A 17,723-nucleotide genomic window follows, 5' to 3' on the forward strand; every position below is an offset into this window, starting at 1 on the left:
AACAACAACTTTCCTTTTCAGTACTTGGACCCCCAAATGGTCAATAATAATAATAATAATAATAATAGAGTTTATTTATATTTCCCACTTCTCCGAAGATCGAGGCGGGATTACAACAATAAAATAATACATGGTAATACAAATAATACAAATACTAATATGATCAATAAAACACTAATATTGAATTTACCAATTCCTATTAGTACTCTAAAATCAATGATCACAGTCAAGAGTGGGATATTATCATCAACTTCTATATAGAATCTAATGGATAAGCCCACCAGAAGAGATCCATTTTGAGTGCCTTCTAGAAGGTCTCTAAGGTAGTAATGTAACGGAACTCTTCCGGTAGGCTATTCCATAATTTTGGGATCGCTGCTATAAATGCCCTGTGGGAAGTTGTCATTAACCTGGTACTATGGTACTCCAGTAAATACTTTCCTGATGTTCTGAGAGTGCGGGGCGGATTGTGTAGGGAGAGGCGCCCCCGCAAGTAACTTGGGCCTGAGCCATGTAGGGCTTTAAAGGTAATGACCAATGCCTTGTATTGCACCTGGAAGGTAATTGGCAGCCAGTGAAGAGATTTAATACTGGTGTTATATGGTCAAACCTAGATGTGCTGGTGACCAATCTGGCTGCTGCATTTCGAACCAATTGAAGCTTTCAGACTTGGTACAAGGGTAGCCCCAAGTAGAGTGTGTTACAGAAATCTAAACGAGAGATTACCAGTGCAAGTACCAGTGCTTCAAGGTCCTTTCAGTTCAGGTAGGGACGCAGTTGGCATATCAACCGAAGCTAATACCAAGCACTCCTGGCCGTCGCATCTATATGAGATGACAACTGCAGAGATGGATCAAAGAGTACTCCCAAACTGTGAACCTCGTCCTTTAGGAGAAGTGTGACCCCGTCCAGGACTGGCTGACAAATCTCCTTCCTCGGAGTGTAGTGGAGTCTCCTTCCCTGGAGGTCTTTAAACAGAGGCTGGATGGCCATCTGTCAGGGATGCTTTGATTTGGATTTCCTGCATGGCAGAATGGGGTTGGACTGGATCAGGGCCTTTATAATCTCTTCCAACTCTAGGATCCTATGATTCTAAGGAATCATCTCCCATTAAACTGTGGAGAAACCTGTCCTTGTCCATGGCTTCACCCCCTGCTTCCTTGGATTCAGCAACTGGGGCAGTTGCTGTGAAGTGAGTTGCCTTGTTTTAAACTCTTCCAATTAAGTGTGGCCTTCCTTTGGCTGCTTTTCATCTCCTCGCTTTCCATCCTTCTTGCATTTTAAGAGTGAGATTTCAGCCCAGTCATATATTGATTATAACTGTCATTTCCACAATGTAAGCATTAAGCGTCAGAGTGGGAAATACTGGTCTTCAAAGTGTTGGGACTTCAGTTCCTATTAACCCCAGACAGGCGTTTCATCCTAAACTCTCAATCTGAATTTTAATCCTTAACTAAATTTTAACCCTATTTTTATTATTTAACATTATTATTATTATTATATGTAATTTAAACCTAATTTTCTTAATCCAGATTTTAATCCTAAACTCCCAACAGCAATCCTTTTACCTACATAAACCGTACAATTATAATTAAATAATTAAAACAATTCAGTCCTAGCCACTTTCTAAACAAAATGCTAACTGGATGTCAATCATTCCGAAAGGGGCGGGGCAATAGGGAGGTTGGAGAGGGGCGGGGCCAACCACCAGGACTCCAAAGAAGGGGCGGGGCCATCTTTGAGTGAAAGGCGGGGTCGAGTTTGAGACTGTCCAAGCAGCGTAGGATGCCTCTCCCTCAACCAATGAGCGCTCGGCTCAGGTATCAGACTATGGAACAGCGGCTGGGCTCAGCCAATAACAAGGAAGATTCATTCCTCAAGCGAGCCGAGCCTCCATCCCCTCAGGCCTTCACCTGTTGTGTATTTACAACCAATAGGGAAAACAATACGACGCCTCAGGGGTTAGGGCAACCAATGAGACGGCCGAGAGGGAGTCACGTGATGAGGGTGTCGGAATGAGCAAGACGGACGTGTTTGTCGACCAATAAGCGCAAGGGGAGGGTACGCGGTTGACGAGTCAGAGAACAAAGGCGCTGCTGACGCAACATTTCCCCTCGTCACGTGACAAGGTCTTGATGACTCCGGAAAAGCGCGTCAAGCGTCACGTGCCGGGAGTCGCCGCGGGTGGGGGGCGGAGTGGGGCGCTTACGGAAGCCGAGAGCGACGCGGCGCGGTGGCGGCGATGGCTGCGGACGGCGAGCGCTCCCCGCTGCTCCCGGCCGAGTCCGGGGATGGGAGCGGCGTCGGAGGCTTGGTGGGGCCGGCGGGGCTGGGCTCGGGCACCACCGCCTCGAACGCGCCGGGGAAGCCGAACCCTCCTCAGGGTGAGCCCCGCCCCCTTATTAATATGCATGAGGGGCAGCTGGGAGGGGAGGGGTCCTGTGAGGGGAGAAAAGCACCTCGGAGAAAGGGGCGGGGCTTATGGAGAAGGGGCGGGGCTTTGCCCTTGTGTGTGTCTACACTGTAGGATTAACGCAGTTTGACACCGGTTTAACGGCCCCTGGCTCCACCCCACTGGGGTTTATAGTCTTGTGACGTAGCAGCTCTCTCTGTTTTGGCAGAGAAGGCCCAAGGCCTTGTCAAACTGCAAACCCCAGGGATGGGGGAACAACACTTAAAGCGGTGCCAAACTGCATTATTTCTTCAGTGTAGATGCACCTGAGGAAGTGCTTTGGGCTCCTGACTGTTGGGAGGGACAGCCGAACAAGGGAGATTTTAGAGCCTGAGAAAGTTGTTCTTGTTGTAATAATAATGTAATAATAATAACGCCAGTATAAGCAAAAAGCATGATGGTCAGAGGCCAAGCTGGCTGGTAAATTCTTAGTTTGTGACCCAAACAACAACAATAACCTCTTAAAGCTCAGTCCTGGCCAAGATTCAGACAGTGAAACACACTCCCTTGGAGAGCAATGGAGTCTCCTTCCTTAGAGGTCTTTAGACAGACGCTGGATGGCCCTCTGTCGGGGATGCTTTGATTGAGATTTCCTGCATGGCAGAATGGGGTTGGACTGGATCAGGGCCCTTGGGGTCCCTACCAACTCTTATGATTCTGTGCAAATAGGGATTGCTCCAGGAAGGCACCTCAGAGTCTGGGTCTGTGCAAGATGTAATGTAATAATGCATTGGTCCCAATTTTGGGTCAGAATCTTATTTGGACTCCGTAGAAAACATTTAACCAAGACACTTTCCTCAGATGCCTGAGAGACAAAGTAGAGAAGGAGCAGCCTAGAGCCAATGTGGCCGAAGAGGAGTGTTTTCTGCTCTCTATGGGAAGCCAAAAGGGATTGTGGAAGAAAATGAACAGAATTAAATGGGAGCAAGCACAAAAAAGGTGGGAATGGAGGCAGTGGTGTGTTGAAAAGGGCTGATCTGGGTGCAGCTGGAGGCGCCAGTGTCCACCGTGTGCTGGAACTACTTTAGGCTTTAAAGGAGACCTCCAAAGTTCTGAATCGTATTTACTAAATAGATCCAGCACTCTGAACAGCGCCATTAAAAGTAGAATAAAACAAAGAGTAGATTGACTGGATCACCGACTTTTTGGATCTTGGATACTTCTAGCCAATACTCCCTTTCCATAACTCTTATCTTTTTCTCCCGCAAAGGGTTTCCTTCCTTCGGCGGCATCAATGATGGGGGCCAGGCGGCCGTTTTGCCCGGAGAGGACCCCCCGCCCTACTCTCCGATGGCCTCCCCAGAGAGCGGCAGTGCTCCCATGATCACTTGCAGGGTCTGCCAGAGCCCCATCAATGTGGAGGGCAAGATGCATCAGCATGTGGTGAAATGCAGCGTCTGTAACGAGGCCACGGTAAGCAGCCTTGGAAGGGCAGGAAGGTGGGCAGGATAGGGCAGTTCTGCCAAAAACTGGACTTGCGGTACAGTGGACCCTTGTTATACGCTGGGGTTTGGTTCCAAGATCCCCCGTGTATAACAAAATCCGTGTATGCTCAAGTCCCATTAAATATAATGACATAGCAAAATGGTGTCCCTTATAAAAAATGGAACATCAAGGTAAATTTATACTTTTTTGGAACATTTTCAAACCATATATGCTTGAATCCGTGTATAAAAAATCCGTGTATAAGAAGGGCCGACTGTACTGATAGTCGGAGTAAGTGGTGAGCCAGGAAGTATGATGTTTAAGCCAAGGCTCACCTCATATCGCCCAACTTTCTGAAGCAGCTGAATAGCCAGAGACATGCCATTTTCTCTCGTCCTCAGTTGCTTCTGCCAGCCGTGTTCAGTTTCATTTCCCCAGACAGCAAAATCATAACCCAGTAGAATGCTAGATTACATCCAGTCTGATGGCTTGTGTTCCTAAGATTCATCCCTAGTATTTGGAGAAATGCTGTTTAGGCTTTGATGTGGGAGGAACAACTTGTTTAATCTAGACAGGTGACAACAGAACACAAGTGCAAGGATGTAGCTTGATGATAAGAGTACCTGTTTTGCAACATAGGAAAGCCTCTTGTCTAAAATTCTGGAGAGCTACTTCCAGTCTGCATAGACTAGGGAAACATCAGTCTTGTAACAAAATCCTGTTGCTTGCCATTTCTCATCAGCTTTAGCCAGCATGGTCAATAGGGATGATGGGTGTTGTAATTCCACAATATCTTAAGGATAAGAAAGCCATTGCCACCACTCCACAGCAGACTATATTAAATTAGAGGAACTCTAATGGCTTAACTACAGTTTAAAGCAGCTTCTAGAAAAGTGCTTAAGTGTCAGTTGTATCCCTTTCTGCCAAAAGGATTTTATTAGCTTGCTGAATTTAGTGTGGGTTTAAGTTGAAACTTTGAAGTGACTTTTCTTGTAGTGGGTTCTAGAGGTTTAAGCACTGCTGCTTATGATTAATTGTTGTCGCTTTCTGGTTCCTAAAAAGTATTATTATTACATTGTATTTGTATATTTTACCAACTAATTTTACTTTTTAGGGGGGTTTCTCTAAAAAGCAATTATGAATATCATAACTGAGAATGTACATCTCATTTATTTGTTTGACTTATGAGAAGAAACTATTTTGCTTCCTTTCAGTCTTTTCAGAGTGGAGGAGAGAAGAAAGTATGTAAGGTTTATTTTCTTCTCTCTTTTTCAAAGTATTTGAGACCTTGGGTCATATAGTGATCGGCAGGAGATTTAGAAAGAATAAAATGAAGTATTGTACATGCCACAGTTTATTTCCCAAGGGGGCTGGTCACTTCATAGGTGGGTTTAAAATGAAATTAGCCAAATCCATGAAGGGTAAAGAGGTCTGTCAAAAGCTACTAGTTGTGAATCCTTGGGTTCAGAGGTAGTATGACTCAGATTATGAGTCTCTGAGGAAAACAGAAAAGGAGTGAAACTATTGCTTTCAGGCTTATGGTCTTTCCAAAGGCATCCAGTTGACAGTTCTGAAGAACTACTCTACTGGACTAAAAGGACCACATTTCCTGATCCAGTGGGGCTTTTATGTGTTTAAGATTGAAAGCAAATCCTGGATGCTTTACACAATCCTTATGGGTTGGGTTTGTGTGTTTTTTTACTCCCTAGATTTTTCATTTTATAATTCCTATCTAGCATGACTATTATAGTAAGAGCTTGTGAAAGAAGCAGTTTACATCTCTGACCAAATTTGCCCCCCTTCAAGTCCTCTCTATGGAAATATTATATGGGAGGGTTCAAGAAGGGCACTCCCTCCTCCAAATACCTTACAGATCCCAATAATACTGCTTTGTTATAAGAGAGGCTGATGTAAGCCTATTCCAATTGGAGCCCTGCAGATATAGTGGACTACCATTCCCATCAGTTTCTGCTGTCATGGCCAGGTATTATGGAGGTTGGAGTGAGTGACATTTGGAGAGCACTAGGCTGGGGGCAACACTATTGTAAAACTTGCTGAGATAATTTATATGAACTGGTTTGAACAAACACAAAGTGCTCAGTGGGTGTAATTTGGTTCCAATAAGTTAGGAACCTTTCAGTGCATCCTCCTTTACTTTTACTCCTCTCTCTGTTAATCCTTTTGCAAGGTTTCTTGATCTTGAAGTCTTCCATTTTCTTTTCTTTTTTTAAAGAGAGAGATTTAAGATAAAAATTTAAATCATTGTAAATCTCAAAGTTGAGATTGCTAGCCTGCAGCAGTTTTAATTCCTTGGGATGCAGACTTCACAGAGCTGGAGTGGTGTGTTGCTACTTGGACACCATCCAGAGTCTGAAATCAAATATCTGAGGCTGGATTCTGGATGCTGTTTCATTCTCTTTCCAGAATATGTAACTGAAATGAAATGAATCCCTTCCCCCTATACACAATGTTTGGATAAGCCTATCTGACAGCATATTGCTCAGTTTCTTATACTGAAAGTAAGACACCATTTATGGGTGTTAAAATCAAAGCTGTGGTTATGCAGAGTAGATTATTGGACTTTGGACATGGAATTACACCTTGAGTTAGCTATGAATTCAGCAGGTAGCCTTGATAGTCTCCTTCCAGCCTACCCCACCCCTGGCTGCCATTAGCAAAAACAAAATCTACCTCACAGGACTGTAACAAGAATTAAGAAGACCACAGACTCTCCCTGCACATTCGACATGCTTTGTTTCTGGCATTTGGTTTCTTTTCCTTATGGCTGTTTTGTCCCATGTAGATTAGAAGTCCTTAAGGCAGAGAATGCAGCCCTTCAGTATAATGCCTTGCATACTCATGGTGCTAAAATAAATCCTGGTTCTCACAGATATCAGTTGAGCGGATCCCCTAATTTCTAGATAACATCATGTTCCTTCTTTGTTGGTTGGTTGGTTTTTTTTGACTGACAGTAGCTTTCCAGGGTCTTGGTGATAGAGTTGTCTTCCTATCAGATGGCATCAGATTACTTTTAATAAGATCAAGGGTTGAACCCATAAACTTCTTGATGCAAAGTATGTGCACTGCCAATGAGCTGTCACTCTTCCCCAAATGTTGGGCTTGGTGGAGATTGGATCTGGGATCACATGGGATTCCTACCCCTCAAACCAGCCTTCTCTGACATAGTGTTACCCAGAATTTTTGGGCTCCTGTTGCCATAATTCCCCATTCTGTCTGGGGAAGATGGGAGTCATAATCCAACACACCTTCACCAGTCACCAGGGGCAGTACTCAGGGATTATGGAAGTAGTAGTACAGAATTTCTGGAGGACATCGCATTGGGGTGCCTTGTTTGTTATATTGGTGATCCAGCTAAGAGGAGGAAGGAAGCTCATGTGTATGTGAACCTGACCTGCAGTTTAAATTGGTAGTGTCTGAATGTGGTCACTGGGTATTGTTTGTTTGTTTGTTTTGTTTCTATTGGGTAGTGGAACGTTTTTCAATAGATGTTTTAAATAAATCAGTGGAAAAGGTTTGGGGTAGAATTGAGGTTTCTCTCAAGACCATCTGTCAAGACAGTCTTTTACAGTGTTCTCTTCTGTAATGCATTTGTGTTTGTCTTTTGAACTTCTTTGAAGAGACTTGTGATCAGAACATTTGGCGGCAGAGTATTAAACTGAAAGCAAAATACCATCCTTCTTTGTCCTTGCTGACTTTCTAATTCGGTTCATAAGCACTATCACCACCACCAAGTTTTCTCACAAACCAACTGTTCTGGCCCTGTGTGAGACTTTTCCATAACATCCCCCCCCCCCCCACGCTTCTTAATCTGTTCATGAACTTTCTTAGCTACCACTACCATTGAGCGCTCTTCACACTCTGGCTCTCCTTTGCTTATCCCACAAGTGATGTACTTCCTGCAGTTTCTTTTTTATGGACTTACACTTGCCTTGGGCAAGTTGTCCAGCTTAAGTTCTTCATTCAACCTTGAGCAATTAAAATGTCTGTAGATGTTCTGTGACTACACAGCAGCCAAATGACCATTTCATTCATCTCAGTTTTCCACAGGGTTGTTTGATCTGTGCTCCCATATATGTGTGTGTGTGTGTGTATGCGTATGCGTATGTGTATGTGTATTCTCTTGCTGCTGCTTCTTAAACTGAAATGTATATCCTGGCCTTGAGGCTTTTAACTTCTGGATCCTGTTTCTTTCTTTCTGCTCCAGCCAATAAAAAATGCCCCACCTGGTAAAAAGTATGTGAGATGCCCGTGCAACTGCCTCTTAATCTGCAAGGTGACGTCACAGCGTATTGCTTGTCCTCGGAACTACTGGTAAGGAAAGAGAGTGGCGAGGTTCTGACCCAGAGAAACCTTTGAATTCCACTCCTCTGGCTCTGTTGTGTTGGTTAGGGAATGTGACAGATGCACAGCCTAGAAATATGTAACTGTAATTAGCCTGACATGTTATAACAAGTGTGTTTCAGTAAGGATGCGGTGATAAAAATTACTAGAAAGCTATCGGTCATGAAGGGCAGGATCCAGTGTGAACCACAGTTCCTTGCTTTCTTCTTTTCAAGAAGAAAGTTTCCATACTGGGAAGCAAGGTTTCATAGAATCTTAAGATTTGGAAGGGGCCACAAAGGCACCCAGTCTACCCTCCTGCCATACAGGAATGTACAACTACAGCACTCCTGAAAGATGTCTGTTTTATTGTGCAGTTATAATTATCCAAATACATTGTTTGTTGCAAGTAGGAACTGTAAAAGCACCATCCCAAAAAGAAAGAGAGATCATTGTTGAGGAACAGGGAGCAGTGGTGCAGGATTGTTGAGAATAGGTATTTGGATATTGAAAGCAACTGAAATTCTGTCAGGCTGGATCACCAGGCCCAAACAGGATAGGGTGGGTGAGGGGGCTTTATTTGAGCAGTAGAAACTAATTGATATGCACCTAGAAATGGCCTGGTGAAGAATAAAGGAATAATAATAGCTTTGCATTGGGAAGCAGATGCTCTGAACAGGAGGAAAAGGGTTGAGACAACTCTTTTGTCTTTGTTTTCCCAGTAAAAGAGTCATTAATTTGGGCCCCGTGCATCCTGGTCCTTTGAGTCCTGAGCCCCAGCCAGTTGGTGTCCGTGTCAACTGTGGCCACTGCAAAAATAATTTCTTGGTAAGTGAAATTTGAGGGAGGTTGAATGAGAAGAGTCTGGCACCATCAGGTTCAGTACTTAAATGTTTGCTGGTGTTTGAAGAAGAGCTGCTTAAAGTGACAAACCTAAAGCAGGGGAGGGCAAGGTGTGGCCCTGAGGTTCTTTTCTAAGGCTGTTCTCCAGACTTCCCAGGCCACCCTTTTTCATTTTCCATCCCCCAAAATAATGCGTTGTTCTCACAGTTGATGTTGCGATTTGTCTTTCAGATAGGTTACTGGGTTCTTGTATACAACATCAAAATTTACCCATCTTTCATAACTGGATGTGGACTGCATTTTTAGCATATTTTGTAATCCATGCAACCCTTGGAGGGTTCAAGGGGGAAAACAGTGCCACTGGACATGCCACAGTTGCCCCATAACCAGACACAAAGTAGCTGTTCTGAAGTCACCTCCAAAATGTGGTCAGGCTTAGCTAAGCTGGTCAGAGTGTGAGATTTATACAGTACCAGGAAAAACATACGCAGTTAGTAACTTTGCCTCTAAGGCTCCCTCTAAGACTCATATGCCTTAGATCTCTAAGACTAATGTGCCTTGCAGGATTTTTATGGACCTAAAATGGGTTGAGAACCAACCTGGTATAGTGGTTTGAATATTGGACTACAACTCTGGCGATCCAAGTTCAATTTCCCGCTTAGCCATGGAAACCCATTGGGTGACCTTGGGTGAATCAAATTGTCTCAGGCCCAGAAAATCCTGTGATAGGTTTGCCTTAGAGTTGCCATAAATTGGAAATGACTTTAAGACATGTAACAACAAATGGGTTGAGAGCCAGTGTGGTGTATTGGTTTCAATATTAGACTACAACTCTGGAGGTCAGGGTTTGAATCCCCACTCAGCAATGGGAAACCCACTGAGTTGTCTTGGACAAGTCACACTATCTCAAGCCACAGAGGAAGGCAAAGGCAACCCCCCATGAACAAATCTTGCCAAGAAAACCCTGTGATAGGTTTGCCTTAGGGTTGCCATTAGTAGGAAATGACTTGAAAGCATGCAACAGCAAAAAACAATAAAATTAGTTGGGAAGCCATATCCTTTCCTTTAAGCTCCTTGGAGGAAGGGCATGATTGGATACGGATATGGAGTGGAGACCACCATGATCGATGATCTCCGTCTGTGCATCAACAGAGGAAGTGTGGCCCTATTGGTGCTCTTGGACCTCTCAGTGGCCTTCGATATCATCAACCATGCTATCCTTCTGGAATGCCTGAGGGAATTGGGAATCAGGGGCACTATTCTGCAGTGGTTCCAGTCCTATCTCTTGGGCAGATTCCAGATGGTGTCACTTGGCAACAGTTGCTCGGCCAAGAGGGAGCTCACATCGGGCATCCCTCATGGCGTGATACTGTCACCAATGCTTTTCAACATTTACATGAAGCCGCTGGGTGAGATCATCTGGAGACATGGGACGCAGTGTTGTCAATATGCTGATGACACCCAAATCTGCTTCTCTATGTCTCAGACTGCTTCAGTGACCAATCTCTTCAGACCATCTCCCCTCTGAATGACTGTCTGAGGTCGGTAATGGATTGGATGAGATAAAATAGACTTAAATTGAATCCTAATAAAACGGAGGTACTCGCTATAGGCAATCCCAATCCGGGTATGGTGATCTGTTCTCCAGTTCTGGACGGGGTCACATTTCCTCTAAAGGACTGTGTTCGTAGCTTGGGGGTACTCCTGGATTTGTCGCTTCAGCTGTCATCTCAGGTGGATGTGACAGCCAGGAGTGCTTGTTATCAGCTTTGGCTGATTTGCCAGCTACGACCCTTCCTGGAACGGAAAAATCTAGAAACGGTTGTACATTCACTGGTAACCTCTCGTCTCGATTTCTGCAATGCGCTATACTTGGGGCAACCCTTATGCCATACTTACCTGCAGTTGGTACAAAATATGGCAGTTCAAAATTTGAACCCATTACACCTATTTTAAAATCCCTACACTGGCTCCCCATTTGCTTCCAGGCACAGTGTAAGGTGTTGGTTATTACCTATAAAGCCCTAAATGGCTTGGGTCCAACATACCTGAGGGAACACCTCCTCCTATATATTCCTTCCCGCCCTCTCAGGTCCTCTGGGATGAATCTATTGCAGTCAGAGAGAACTAGACTATTAAGCACTTCCCAGAGGACATTTTCCGTTGCCGCTCCAAAAATCTGGAACGATTTACTGGACGAGATCCGCCAAATAACATCTTTAGGTGCCTTCAAAAAGGCAATAAAAACGGATCTTTTCCGGCAAGCCTTCCCGAATTGACTTCCAATTTTTCCACTTACCTAATTGTTCCCATTGGATTGAATGATCTTGATTGATTTTATTGGCCATCGGTTGGGAATTGTTTTATTGTTTTATAGGGTGGGAAGGAGTTTGGGAATTTGAAATGTAATGTCTTTTAGCTATTGTTTCCGTGTTTTTTTTTACTTGATTTTATTGTCTTTGATATCTTGCTGCCCGCCTCGATCCAATACAGGGAGAGGCGGGATATAAATTATTATTATTATTATTATTATTGAAGTATAGTTACCAAATGGATTGGCCAACATGCTTATAGCCAAGGAGTAAGATGGTTCTCACAAAATTTTTGAAATGATTGTAAGCTGTAATCTTGACCACCCTGTTTTTGCACACTGGGGATCTTCAGTGAATAGTTGGTAAATCAATAGCAGACACACACCTAATATACTGCTTCCTTGACAGGTGAATACATTGGAGATCATATATTCTTCCTGCAGAATTTACTAACATTTCTTCATCCTTTCTTTTTTCTCCTCTTCCTCTTCTTCCCTCTAGTGGACAGAATTTACAGACCGCACCTTAGCCCGATGTCCCCACTGCCGGAAAGTGTGAGTTCACCTACTCTTGTTCAATCAAAAAGGCATGAGAGGATGGTTTTTTTCAGGCAGAGTAGCAACACTAGTAGGTGTTGAGAGAAAAGTCTCAAGAACAGTCCCTGAGTGCTCAGTTCTACAAGCTGTATTGAATATTGGGTTCCAGATGGAGTTTCTGCTTGTTTGAGGTGGGGACACCAGCCTAAAGGGAGGATGCCTTTTGAGACAGGACATTTGAGATCAAGAGGTGTATGTCCATGGGGCTCTGGAGCAGAAGTTTGCCACTTGGTCTGGGTGGGCCAGTCCAGCAGCTTCCTGAAAAAACAGTGTATCCTTGAGAGCTCAAATCTGAGAGCTGAGATCTGTAACATAGCCCATTTCAGGAAATCAAAAGATTTTTCCATGTCCTCCTTTCTGCTGCCAGCTCCTCCATTGGGCGTCGCTACCCCCGGAAGAGATGCTTTTGCTGCTTCCTACTGGGTCTGTTAATGGCTGTGACAGCAACAGGACTCGCGGTGAGTAGGAGCAAGAGGACACAATCCCCACACAGCCCTTGTTGGCATTTGGATTGGAAACCAAAACAAGTTTTAGCAGTTTAACTTTTATTGTGAAATGTCTGGAACTGAGCTGGGAGTTGTGTTGCTTTCTAGACTTTTTGTAACAACAGCACTAGCAGCTTCATTTATATACCGCTTCTTACTGAACTAAGCAGTCTCTAAGTGGTTTACATCTGTAAGCTAATTGCCCTCAACAATCTGGGTACTCGTTTTAGTGACCTCGGAAGGATGCAACCCTGAGTCGATCTTGAGCCCTGGGTAGTATTGAACTTGCAACCTTATGGTTTTGAGTGAGTGGTTTTGAGGCATTTAACTACTGTGCCACCGGGCTCCTTTACTGCAAGTCCCAGTGGCCAGTAGTGAAGAATATTGGGTGCTGCAGTCCATCAAGATCTGGAGATCCACCTGACTCCAACATCAGAGTCTAGATTTGTACCAGAAGCCAGAGAAGCATTCCTCTGCATTCAGAGGTAGGGGACACATGGGCTTCCAGATATTACTGAACTGAGCTGCTGTCACCCCTTTCCAACATAGCCAGTGATGGGGGATGATGGAAGCTGCAGTCCAACAAGATAAGGAGAGCCACACATTTCCTTTGTGTCATGGATAGGTTTGCACTGCAGGGATTTCTAAGTATTAATTGGTCAATTAAATAGTTTTCAAAATTTCCCAATTGGGAAGTTTCCAAAGACAGTAAAGAAATAGCCAGTGACCAGAGCAGGAGGAGCACCTCTTCCCCATCCCAAAATTCAAGAAGCTATGCATCTCACCCTGCCTGCTCATTGAGCAACCCCAGGAAATAAGTGGGATATGATGGGGGTTGGTTCTAACAACAGTAGTAAAGCTACACATTTCCTTGTCTCTAGTTCACAACAACAGCCTTTTTCTATGATCAGACTAATGGGGATGATAGATCACTATTTGAAGTAGTTGTTCAGTCCACAAATCATTCTGGCCTTTTTCTGTCTCTGAGTGAAAGAGCCTAAAAACCCTGAATAATTACCCATTGTTCTGCAGGTAGAGACTGCGAGAGGACCACTACTTCCTGCTTCTACTGGAATCATTTTAGAGATTGTGCTCTCATTTTTTTACTCTTTCTGAGAAAAAAGGAGTGACATTACACAGTGCAAACACTAATTAAGTGGTTTAAAATTGATACTTTAAAAAGGATCTAGAACAGTGACATGTTCATTTTTCAAGGTACTTGCATCAAGTGTGATTCGAAGACATGTTGGCTGTACCTGAGGTAATGGGCTCCCAAGCTCTGTGCTGACAAAGTTGGGAGAGGTTAAGTCAGCAGGTGCAGCCACAACTCTTTTTGGTATGAGACCAGTCTGTAGTAAACATTTTAAGTTGCTACTTGCCTAAGTAGCAAAAGTGAGCCTGGAAAGCATTTTTCCTTCTGCTGACTCTTCTTTGCCTCTCCTTCGTCTCTAGTTCGGCACATGGCAGCAAGCCCAGAAGTACAGTGGGATCTACGCCTCTTGGGCTCTGGTGATTCTCCTGGCTTTGGTGTGTCTGGGCCGAGCAATGTACTGGGCCTGCATGAGGGTCAGCCATCCTGTCCAGAACTTCTCCTGAGCTTCCTGGAGCTCTTTTCCATTCCCAGCTGCTGCTGTTGCTGCTGATGCTTCTCCCAGCATATCATCTGCCAGTCCCACCCACCCTTTTCTTCTTCTCTCCACTTCAGGGCTGGCATCTTCCGTGCCACCTTCCTGCTGTTCCAGCACCCATTTTGTTATCTCAGCTGCTGCAACCCTGCTGCAACTCAGGGTTCCCCACTAAAGCTGTCACTCTGAGCCTGGCATGCTACCAGACATGAACAATTGCACTTGAAGAACTCAAGATTGCTTAAGTCTGGGGCTGCCCCGGTGCCAGCAAAACTTCCCCTCAAATCCCTTAGGCAACAGAATCCTGCCTGCACCAATTTCAAGAGGAGTCAGCTGTGGCTGGATATTTTTTTTTCCAGGGGTGGAGAGCAAGAAACTGACATTCGTTGCTGAGTGCCTCCTTCAGATGTTGGAACTATATGGGGTCGTGCAGGAACAGATGGGCAGCAGAGTTAGGTGGGAGGTTGAGATCCTTCAGTTAAAATAGTCGAATCCAAGTGGAAACCCCAACAACAAAGGGCTCCTCAGCCACTTGAGCTACACTACAGAGATTCAGCTGGGACACTGCAAAAGAGCACACAAGAATCAATTAACTCATTCCTGCTGCTGTAACATTTCTTAGCCGGGGCAGAATTGGACCAAGCAGTCGCTGCTGCAGAGATTCATCCCTTGTTCACTGCCCTGTCCTGTCCTGCTGCTGATCCTTTGTCATTTGGGCAGCTATAAAGGACCGCTGATGAGCTGGGAGCTGAGACACCTTGTACAATGATGGCAAGTTGGAGCCAGAGATGTGAATGGCAAACAGCTTGCTGCTAATTTCCCATTCCTCTTGGAAGAACTTTGGTTACATTGGTTTGAGTGCAGTGGATTCTTCCTTTCTCAAACCTCCTGTCACTTGGTACCACCAAAATCCAATCCTAAGGCCTCTCTGCACCTATACTGTGACCAGTCCCAAGATCCAAAGGCCTAATCCAAAAGAACTTGAGTAGCTTCACAAAAACTTAATCTTGGGACACTTCCTGCTGTTTTTTCTTTTCCCCCATCAACCTTTCCCATTTTTAATTATTTTCCCCTTTGCACATTCCTTGGTGGAGGACCTTTTCCGCCACTTCTAAGAACCATAACTTAAGGAGTGGGATGGGAGGAGGGACCAGCATCTTATCCATTGCCATGCCACTGATTTGTGCCTCCATTAAAAGGAAAAACCCTTCCCATCACTGCACTGAGACCATTGAGCTTAACCCATGTGTTGGGATAGAATTCCTTTCCTCTCTTACGCATCAGTTGGCTTTGTGTCTCTGATTTGGTACAGGACATCTATGCTCTGTTTGCTTTCCTGCCAATAATTCCATCTTGGGCTTTGCTTTTCTGCTTAATTTCCAGCCTTCATTTCTGCATTTGATCTGAAAAACTATTTCCCCCCTCTCCCCATGCTCCTTCTTCTTCCCATTCCTGTTCATAACGTCTCTAGGGGTTGAGCTGGAAGAACTCCAGCCCTTTAGAGACATATACTTGGTGTGTGCAGGTACAGGAGGGAAATGGATTCAACCCAGGTGGGGAGGCAAGGAGACCCTCAGCAGTGCAACAAAGAAACTGTCAAGTTAAAGGAAATGTTTCAGTCCAGTTTGTGCCTGTCTGCCTTGGTGTTTCTGTTAACCCATATCCCATCCTTGTCTCAGATTCTCTTATTCTCACATGTCCCCTCATCCTCCTGGCTTTTGAGCTTGTAGCCTCCGTCTCCTTGCTGTTGCAGCTTGTATATACAAATGATTAACGTGTACATAGAGCTATTTAAAGATAACTCCTCCATGGTGGCTGCCTGCCTGTGTGCCTGCATTCTCTTCCTCCCTTTTTCTCTCTCTGACACACAGACTTTCTCCTCCTTCAACCATGATTAAACTTGTCTGGCGCTCCTTTCCTTCTCTCCACAGGCCAAAGGAGGAATGAACAAAAATGATTGGATGATTGTAAATAAAAGTAGAGATTCCATAGACTGATGGGAGTATTTCTGAGGGGGGATTCTCTGGTTTTGCTTGCAATGCAGCCTTTACTATATTTTTGAAGCACAGGGAGTGGTTAGAAAAGGGCAAAGTCCTGCAGACCTTCCCCTGTGGTTTAACTGGTTGTTGATGTTGGGTTTTTTCGCCTTGTTATCTCATCATGAGAATGCTGAAGGAGCCATGTTGGATCAGACCAAAGGCCTGTGCTGTTGACCGAATTGCCAACCAGTTGCCCATGGGAAGCCCACAGCAGGGCATGAGTACAACTGCATTCTCCATTTTGTGCACCTGAGCAACTGATAGAGATGTACTGCCTCTGGTATCTTCTTAGAACTTAAAGGGGAGTTGCCCATAGCCATTTTGGTGCTTGAGGCAGGGTTGAATCAAAACGTCTTGCTTTGTTTAAGATGATAGATCTGCCCAACTAGCTGGGGTTCTTATACGATAGAATCATGAGTTGGAAGAGACCACAAGGCCATCCAGCCTAACTCCTTGCCATGCAGGAATGCACTCCTGACATGACCATCCAGCCTGTTTAAAAATCTCCAAAGGAGACTCTCATAGTCGGAGGCAGCCTGTTCCAATGTCGAACAGCATTTACCGTTAGGAAGTTCTTCCTAATGTTTAGGTGGAATCTCTTTTCCTGTAGCTTGACTACATTGCTCCATGTCCTAGTCTCTGGAGCAGCAGAAAACAAGCTTGCTCCATCCTCAATATGACATTCCTTCAAATATTTAAACATTTTTATTGCATCACCCCTTAAGTCTTTTCTCCAGGCTAGACATACTCAGCTACCCAAGCCATTCCTCCTAGAACATGATTTTCAGACTTTTTATTATTTTGGTCACCCTCGTCTAGACATGCTCCAGCTTGTCAATATCCCTCTTGAATTGTGGTGCCCAGAACTGGACACAGTATTCCAGATGAGTGGTGCTATAACTTCCCTCAGTGTAGACACTGTACTCTTGTTGATGTAGCTTAGAATCACATTGGCTGTTGACTCATGTCATGAGTGATAAAGAGGGTTGGAATTCTTTTGCTCTCCAGTTGTTTTAATCTGCAGCTACTATAATCCCTTGCCATTGTCCACGTTGGCTGGAACTTCTGAAGGTTGATGCCCAGAACATTCAGTGGTCTAACAAGAAGGGGCAAGGACTTAACCAGGGATTTATTTGACCATTGTAAGCCTGTACCTCACTGCTGAGGATTTCCCCTCCATTTTACAATGGGGCACAATGTACCATGAAGTCCATGCATCATTGAAATTAATGGCTTAGATTGTCAATATCATTGTACATTGACCCCTAACATGCCACTTCATGGTGTCCTGCCCCATCCTGGACATGAATATTCAAATTCCAGGGTATGACTGGGGAAGAAAAGAACAAATTCACACATCAGTTTTGCTTTTGCATCTTGCACCTTTGTAACGTTTTTTGCCTTGTTCACATTTGTGTATGTGTTCCCCTGTAACTGTTTTGCTACAAGGTACAACAAAAGGCAATTAGGAAGGTCCTCAAATCAAATGAACTTGCCCATCAGAATAAAGTTGAAATTAATTCTCCATACAATCCCTGGTCTTAGAGGAGAATATTTTTATTTAAATAATAGATTATGGTTTGAGACCCTTTGCTTGCTTTCTGC

At 44.4% G+C, this 17,723-nt stretch overlaps 1 protein-coding gene across 2 annotated transcripts; it reads left to right on the plus strand.

Moving 5' to 3' along the window:
- The first annotated feature begins 2,219 nt into the window (after positions 1–2,219).
- Positions 2,220–15,359, plus strand: PIP4P1 (phosphatidylinositol-4,5-bisphosphate 4-phosphatase 1). Of its 2 annotated transcripts, none has more exons than XM_089479650.1 (7): positions 2,220–2,384; positions 3,663–3,865; positions 8,103–8,209; positions 8,941–9,046; positions 11,875–11,927; positions 12,337–12,427; positions 13,907–15,359. In XM_089479650.1, the coding sequence occupies exons 1-7, from the start codon at positions 2,243–2,245 to the stop codon at positions 14,048–14,050; spliced, it is 846 nt and encodes a 281-aa protein (XP_089335776.1). In that variant the 5' UTR covers positions 2,220–2,242; the 3' UTR covers positions 14,051–15,359. The 2 variants fall into 2 exon arrangements, with proteins under 2 accessions (XP_089335776.1, XP_089335777.1); XM_089479651.1 differs by lacking the exon at positions 13,907–15,359 and adding an exon at positions 13,487–13,893.
- Positions 15,360–17,723: the final 2,364 nt, after the last annotated feature.

This window comes from Sceloporus occidentalis, unplaced genomic scaffold (assembly GCF_023333645.1).
Source record: "Sceloporus occidentalis isolate IW3139 unplaced genomic scaffold, rSceOcc1.0.p SCAF_14, whole genome shotgun sequence".
Taxonomy (NCBI): domain Eukaryota; kingdom Metazoa; phylum Chordata; class Lepidosauria; order Squamata; family Phrynosomatidae; genus Sceloporus; species Sceloporus occidentalis.

What these genes read in the sequence shown, in the direction of transcription:
- PIP4P1 (XM_089479650.1), top strand. Translation starts at nt 2,243, where the DNA reads ATGGCTGCGGACGGCGAGCGCTCCCCGCTGCTCCCGGCCGAGTCCGGG. An exon ending in GCGTCTGTAACGAGGCCACG is followed by an intron (nt 3,866 to 8,102) that starts GTAAGCAGCCTT and finishes TTTCTGCTCCAG; the next exon opens with CCAATAAAAAATGCCCCACC. An exon ending in GCTTGTCCTCGGAACTACTG is followed by an intron (nt 8,210 to 8,940) that starts GTAAGGAAAGAG and finishes TTGTTTTCCCAG; the next exon opens with TAAAAGAGTCATTAATTTGG.